Source organism: Montipora capricornis, chromosome 10 (genome assembly GCF_036669925.1).
Source record: "Montipora capricornis isolate CH-2021 chromosome 10, ASM3666992v2, whole genome shotgun sequence".
Taxonomy (NCBI): Eukaryota; Metazoa; Cnidaria; class Anthozoa; order Scleractinia; family Acroporidae; genus Montipora; species Montipora capricornis.
The window spans coordinates 528,132-535,966 of NC_090892.1; the positions used below are offsets into that span (position 1 = coordinate 528,132).

The following is a 7,835-nucleotide window of genomic DNA, read 5'->3' on the forward strand; positions in this document are numbered from 1 at the left end:
CATGACAATCACGTGGCTAATTTCCATATGTGACTACCACGACACTCAAGCCATTTTTAAACGTGGTCTGCGACAGACATACCACATAATAAGAGTACCGTATTTACTCGAATAAGCAACGCGGCGCTTATTTAATTTTTCGTGCCACAAGTGCAGCGCTTATTCGAGGGCGGCGCTTATTTAAACATTGTACCCGACAAATTTACTTTTTCTATATTTTTATTCAACGGTACACTTTCTATCTTTTAATTTTCCTATGGACTGATACTAAACTGATAGTAAATCTAAAATTACGAGAGAAATTCACACGGTGAAAACAACCCGAGAGTTTCATGATAACCAGAGCGAAAATATCAGCCGTGAGAGCGAACTCCTTTGCCGTTGTGGAACAATTTACAGCATTTTTCCTGGTTATACGAAATTCCTCGAATAAGAGCCCCTTGGGCGGTGCGGCGCTTATTCCAGGGCGGCGCTCATTAACTTTTTTGTTCCAGATGCGGCGCTTATTCGAGGGCGGCGCTTATTCAAGTAAATACGGTAAATTAACAGAGTTAAGGTTACAGTATAAGGAAATAATGTAGTATTTCTTGGTAAAAGACAACCAGCAGAACTGGGCAGTTTGGCATGATGTCTCTAAAAAGGCTTGTGGTGTATGAGGGCTGGAACATGTAGATGAAGAACAATGTAAATTGTTTTTTCTGAACTTCGAGTCTGTTCTGCTGATCTTGCAAATTAAGGGTACCTCATTTCCAAACTGTACCATGCATAGCATAATTATGAATCAAGAGAAACAATACAGGTGACCCGCCTGGCAGGCTTTTTACTCTCAATCAGGGTTGATCATACAATCAAAAGCCAACACTTCTCTACTTATCACCCAATTTCTTTAACATCAAGCTGTGTCGGGGTCTCTTCTCCAGCCTTCCACTGTTCAATGAAATGCAGTATTTGCTGAGCTTCCACAAGCTCTCTGTGAATAAAATACTTCACTCCATGAGCTTCAAAAGTGGAGAAAGCTCGATCGTCATGATATACAGTTATATCATCTATTGAAAACTCAGCTCTCTTTGTTGAAGCGAATAAGGAAAGTGTTTCCACAGAAAAGCGTTTTCCTTTTGGATCAAACTCCATTCTCCGCACATACGGTTTGCTCACCCAGTGAAGCAGACCGGTGGAACCACATCCCATTGAACACAGAAATGTCACCAAACACACCTTTAAAGGTAAAGAGGCAGCTTGCTTGCCAAAGAAAATTGTTAAAGGAGCAACTATAAGCATTGTTGCTGCTGTTGTCAGGGAAAGAAGTTTTACATATTTCACGGATTTGGAGATGGGACCTTCGTAAACAGTTCTCCACTGCCCGGAATGATCCGTTTCAGAATCATGGACGCCCCTGTACTGTTTGTATGAAAGCCTCCGGATAACTGGAGATTTGACTGAAACTTCCTGAAAAGCTTTCACTGAACGAAAAGGTCTTATTCCTTGGAGTATGTGAGGAGATTTCGGACTAAGCGTTCTCCACATTTTCCTTCCCACCAGATATCACTGCATAATCATACAAGGTGTACTGATTGCACGTGCTTATGGAAGCCGCTGACACGAGAAAGAAGACTGTCACGTGGGGCTGTTTAAGCCAATGGGAGAACAACATTCAGCTTCTTCGTCGGCCATACTTGACAGACTGTATCTGAGGAAGGCTAATGATTGCTTCTGTTCTATTTTGTTATCCCGTATTATTTAATAGATTGGGATATTTCTAAATATGTCTTGGTTTTAGGAGGAGTCATTTTGTTCCGTTTGTTCTGCGTGGACCCTATTTGGTAAGTTCCTAAAGATCGTGAACCCCAAAACATCTTCTTGTGCAATTATCGATCAATGTGATTGATTGTCAGGCACAGCTTTTGCTTGTTTTACTAAGTGAAGTGTAATTATTTGACCCTTTGCTTGCAGTGTGTTGGATTTTTTGATTATATGCGAGCAATGTTGTCGTAATCCTGTAATAATTATAGGATTCATGATTACGCATGTCATTGTTTATGTATGCTTTATTAGCGTATCACACGTTAGGAAAACCAATCAAATTTCTTAATAGGGAAATATGGTTTCTTTCTAAATTTTGCAGTGCTCTTGATATAATTTAAACACGTTTTTACTATTATGGAAGAAACTTTGTCTAATGTTTAATTTTTACCACTGTACTATTTAAGCAGTAGCTCTAGGGCTTTTTCTGTGTTTACATAGCCTAATCTGAACACTCAGGGGAGTTGGGAAAATTCAAGACAGTTATGCAAACCTGAGATGCAGTAGAGGTTTTGCTTAACTGTTGAGAATCCTCCAAACTCCCCCGAGTGTTTAGATGAGGCTAAGCAATCAAATTTGCCCCGGGCAAATTACGGAAATAATTATTATTATTATGCGATCTAAGTCATTAGATTGGTTTTACAGTACAGCTGGTTTTTGTGAGCACAAAATTGGGTCAAGATCTTAAACCCAATGAAATCAAGCTATCAGTTGTGAATCAGCAATGTGTTGTTTGTTATTTTAAATATGATCCGTGTGATGCAGGTAAGTTGGGTATAAAGTTTGACACCTTCACCAACGCATTGCTGAATATAAAAATTCAACAATTGGCCGACATGTTTTGGAAGTTCATGGTAGGAAAAATCTTTTGAGAGAGAACCTATTGAAGGTCTTAAGAAAGTGCCAAGGCAAATTTGTTTGCTTAGTCTTCTAAATGCTCTTCATTAAGAGTCTCAAGCCTAATTTGAATACCCAGACGGACTCCATACATGTCAAACGTTTGTTTAATTTTTGTTGTTTCTTTCTTTTCCCATACAGGCTCCTTTAGGGAGCTTTTAGTATCTATAGATTGTAATTTCCAAACAAGTTTGACCTGATAAGTATTTTTTACCATGTTTAGATATGTTTTATCACAGTTTTTCATAGTTATAAGTGCTACATGGCCAACGTTTGTATAAACGTAACCTTTCCTTGTTTTTGTACATGTTCATTGCCGTGACTTTAACATCTTCAGTTCCCACGGCCTGTTCCCGTCTGACCTTGTAGCTCAGTCGGTAGAGCGGCGAAGATCTAACCCGAAGGTCGTGGGTTCAATTCCCACCCTGGTCAGAATTTTTCTCTGTCCTTGTGTGGGCCCATTCTAACCCTAACCCTAACGCCTCACATGGTTCATATGGGATGGAAAATCTAGCACTACACATTACACTCTATTCAGTTACATGTAACTCTGGTTAGTTACATAGATAATTAAATAATTGAGTTTTAAAAGATTTCAACCTAGGAGCAGACATAACAGAATTACAGCACCACATTTACTTATGTATAGGCCATGTTTATTTATACATTAGGATGTTAGTTATACCATGTGCAGGTTGCACCCCTTTTTTGCGCAAAGTTTATTTGCACTTAAATGAATTATGTGCAGCCAGTGCACACATGCAAATACAGTAATAGTACCAGATAATACCTTAATTGTGGCCGCTGATCTAGGGCTTGAAATTAACTTTTTTGCTTGGGTGCCAGCTGGCAACAAATGGGAAAAATTTGGTTGCCGCATCATAAATTTTGGTTGCCAACTTATTTAATATATGACTTACGTAAAAACATGATTTTAAATGTTACTTTACATACAAGGAAAGTCATAATTGTTAAATAGCAAGAAAAAAACAGCACAAGAAAGACCTTTAAAGCCACCTCTCTTGTTTTTGGCTTTTGTCTTTAATTTGGTGATGGTGTACCTTACGGTTATTTGAACAAAACGTTTTAAGTCCGTGTTTTCCATAGCAAGGCAAACTTGAGTCCTTTATCATCTTGCTTTTCACCTCTTCAAAACGTAGTTTCTTTATTCTCCTACAGCTTGCGTAAGCAACTTACCTTTATTGCGAGTAAACGCAACGCTAAAATTGCTTGGCCTAGGCCCCCACACAACTGCAATGCTCGTAGGAGTCTCCAACCCGAATAAAATAAATGGAGCGCCTTGTATGGTTTCAGTAGCCTCTAGAATCAGAGGAACTTGTTTTCTTAAAGTACTTTTCCACCGATATTTATCTCCGTTTATTAATCACCTTGTGTAGTCAATTTTGCAGGTGTCTGCTTTCTAACAGAAGGGACACCAGGGCTTTTTGAAGGTTCCATACAAATTTCAAAGTCATTATGCAATGTCCAGGTTCATTCTCAGTAATTATTATATTATCAATACCAAGCTAATTCTGAGGAGGTCCTTCGGTAATCTATGTTTTCAGCATTAACAACTGACGATGGATTTGAATTTTCAATTAACCTTCTGGCCAAATCTTCGTCTTCCGGCTGCAAAAACTCACGTAACCAGCAAGAAGCACACGGTGTTTAAGTGCGCCCATGATCCCATGAAGTCATGATTCATTTCGTATATCATTTATTCATTATGGCACCTAGTAAACGTGATGATTGAAGTATCAAAGTACATTTTGTGCTATTAATTAACAGTGTGTGAAACTAATTTCTTGTAGTATTTAGACATTATTTTAGTGGGAAAGAAAGATGAGTCGTGTTCTTTTCATTATTTTAGTGTGAAAAGAAAGGTGAGTGGTGTTCTAGCTGCGAGTTCCGAATTACTTCATCATATAAAGATTCAATACAGAAGTTGTCTACTGTTTATCCTGGGTTACCAGGCAAAACGTGATTTGCCAGCTGGTGACCAGTTCTCAAAATATAGTCACCAGCAATTTTTGGTCGAATTGGCGACCAGTGAGTCACAATTTCAAGCCCTGTGATCATGTTTGAGATCATTGCACACTCTGACCAAACCATATGAAAAGCTAATGATTTAGTCTATATTATACAGTTAATGCATGGTCCTGTTTTCCAGAGAGTCCTGGTGTTTCCTGAGACAAAGTCAAAAGGGAAAACACAACTTACTAATTTCCTTAGGGACCAGAGGTTGAGTGCTTTGTTATATTAATATCCAGACTTTCCTTTCAACCATCGCAGCTAAACAAAGAAAGACAGCATTATGAGAACGCAAGTCTTTATTCACACACCTGATGAATGGATAATATACAAATGTTTCAAAGTACACTTTTTAAACCTCAATAACGAATACAAAATCATTTCATTTGGAACTGTATTAATTGATGGTAACATATTTTATGCTCCAGAAAATGCACTGCCATAAAGGTTACAGTTTCCTGGCTATGAGATGCTAAATTCTGCATAATAACAGCGGAACCAACATGAGTGCATGCTGAAGATGCACATACATATATACATGTATATAACAATGACATTATTATCGATGGTGCAGTGGTGAAAGCACTCGCCTTCCACCAATATAGCCTGGGATCAATTCCTGTATTTGAGTCCATATGTGGGTTGAGTTTGTTGGTTCTCTCTGCCCCAAGAGGGTTTACCCTGGGTACTTCTGTTTTCTCCTTTACTCAAAAACCAACATTTGATTTGATTTGTTCTGTAGTCTCCCTAATTAGTAGAGCACTTGTGCTCGGCTAAATACAGTGTTACAGTGTATTACTATAATGTTATAGATCAATATTATTAAGATAATAGTAATTAATTATTGTGAAGGTGTTGTAATTTTGTAATTTTTACAGGCCAATGGACCCCCAATTGAGTGATGTCCTAGTTAAAAGTGATGACACCAGCAAAAGTGTTTCATCAAGTTGTGCAAGAGAAAATGTACCAGCTGAAAGGGTCCAGGGAGTATCACTGGACAGCAACAGCAGTAAGTCTGAATGGACAACTTCCACTGCAAGCATTCACTTGACTACAAAACTCAATGACAAAGCAGAGGTATTTGAAGAAGAGGAAGAAGGAGAACTTGATTATGAAGAGGATGAAGGAGAAATTGCTGCAGCTCAACAAGATAGAAATGGAATGAAAAGTGACGATGATGATAAAGAAGAAGGTGAATTAGAAGATGATGAACAGGAAGAGGGAGAAGAAGGAGAGATTCTTTCTGATGAAGATAACAAGGTAAAAGTAATTATTAGGAATGCACCATTTAGTATCAGGGAAAAAAAGGAAAAAGTCTTGCACAATTTTTCAGAGCCTGAGTTCAAACTGTGAATTACCCCATTCAACCCTGGTTGGTTTGTAATCCTTGTGGTCACAAGATTTGAAATCTTGGATCACTACATTCATTTGTCCAAGAATTGATGCCTTAAGGTGAAATTATCCAGTTAACTCAGTAATGCAAAGGCAAATCCAGTACACAACCATTTGCTTGGTATGCAGAGGAAGATCACAAAATTGCTGACATACATGCTAGTCTTCAATGGCCCCGCCTTCAAAAACCTTCAAAAAGCGAATTGGAGTTTTTGTTTAGTTCACTGCTCGAGTACCATATTTACCCGTGTATAATACGCACTCTCTCTGCACTACATGTCAAACAGCTCCGAAATCCTTTGTTTTAGATGCACGTCACTCATTAGCATATCAACAACTTCCTCATGGCCTCTGAGTCAATAGCCCATGGATTCGGCCTTCGGCCTCATGGGCTATTGACTCAGAGCCCATTTGGGCTCAAGGAATAATTGTTAAATAACAGAAAGAAAACGTGGTATCAAATGTTCTCCCAATAGACAAAAAATTTTTCGAAACACAATGTGAACAAATGTAATCATACTGAAGTGAGTGTTCTCCTTTAAATATGAAGATACCAGATATATTTGGAAATAGAAGACACCTTTTCATTTTAAAATACAAGTTGAAAATGTAATCACAGTGAGGCAATGTTCTCTTTTAAAGGGTAGGTTTGTGAACATTCATAAACAGAAGAGACATTTTTAAAAACAAACTGTAACAATATAAAAATAGTATATGACAACGGGTGATTGTCTTGAATTGTTTGCCTCAGAAGGCGAATTTGTTACCCCTCACCGGGCGATTCATTTTGTTCTGTGACCTCAATGGCGGGCGATTGAACTGTCGAGTGAGCTTGATTTCAAGTGCATTCAACTACATCCTGTCTCCTTTGATTAAAATTTGGTCACTGTAGCAGTATCCCAGTGCTGCACAGGAAACGCTGTGCACACACACGGCTGAAAAACTCATAAGGCAGCATTGCCTTCCCCTGGAAATTTCACTAAAACGTTTGTGACCTTGATGACTACTTCCTGCGATCGATAAATTGCATGATAACACTGTTGAAAAAAAACTATAGATTTTATGTAACTCGCCTACGATAAATCAGTTGGCAACCTATGTGTCCTGAGCATGCACAATTCAGAAACTACTTCGGCCGCTGATCCACCCGTACTGCAGCTACTACTCAAAATCATCGCCACCTGGAAAAAATCAGAATCGAGAGAGCTCACAGAATATAAAGCCGCCCAGGCCCCACGCGGTCTTGTCAAGAACAGTGTTTGGGCTGCTTCGCTAAGGCTTCAACAGCAATTAATGTCTTGATAAAGTCTCAAGCAGCCCTATATTTATGTTCTCTTTCTAGATTCACCTTCAATTGTAGCTGTAGTCCTTAATAATAAATTATTATTAAAATGGTAATAGTAATATTGGATTCGATTGAAGGAGAAGGCATCCCTCATTTTGTTCAGCTTGGGTAATTGTGTTGGTCTTGCCAAAAGAATCGAGATTTTTCCCTCTGTAAAGGGACACCAAAATAGGTGCCCCAAAGATTCTTTTGTTGTTTGCAGGGGCACACCAATCGCGTTTGCACGTGTATTGATCTCAATCTGATGACAGTCTCTTGGTTTTCACACTGCTTAAGTTTTTCTAGCTTGGAACTCTAATGGAAACAATAGGCTAAGCACCTGTCCAATGCACTATCAAGTAATGCGAGAAGTTACTTCATTTAATAGTTA

The 7,835-nt window shown here is 38.6% G+C and overlaps 2 protein-coding genes across 2 annotated transcripts; one reads left to right on the forward strand and one right to left on the reverse strand.

Moving 5' to 3' along the window:
• Window positions 1–201: 201 nt before the first annotated feature.
• On the reverse strand, window positions 202–1,576 carry LOC138019995 (uncharacterized). Its single transcript, XM_068866982.1, has one exon. The coding sequence runs from the start codon at window positions 1,522–1,524 to the stop codon at window positions 874–876; it is 651 nt and encodes a 216-aa protein (XP_068723083.1). The 5' UTR covers window positions 1,525–1,576; the 3' UTR covers window positions 202–873.
• Window positions 1,577–5,610: 4,034 nt separating this feature from the next.
• Window positions 5,611–6,400, forward strand: LOC138021704 (uncharacterized). Its single transcript, XM_068868668.1, has one exon. It carries the CDS (start codon window positions 5,611–5,613, stop codon window positions 6,079–6,081), a length of 471 nt encoding a protein of 156 aa, XP_068724769.1. The 3' UTR covers window positions 6,082–6,400.
• Window positions 6,401–7,835: the final 1,435 nt, after the last annotated feature.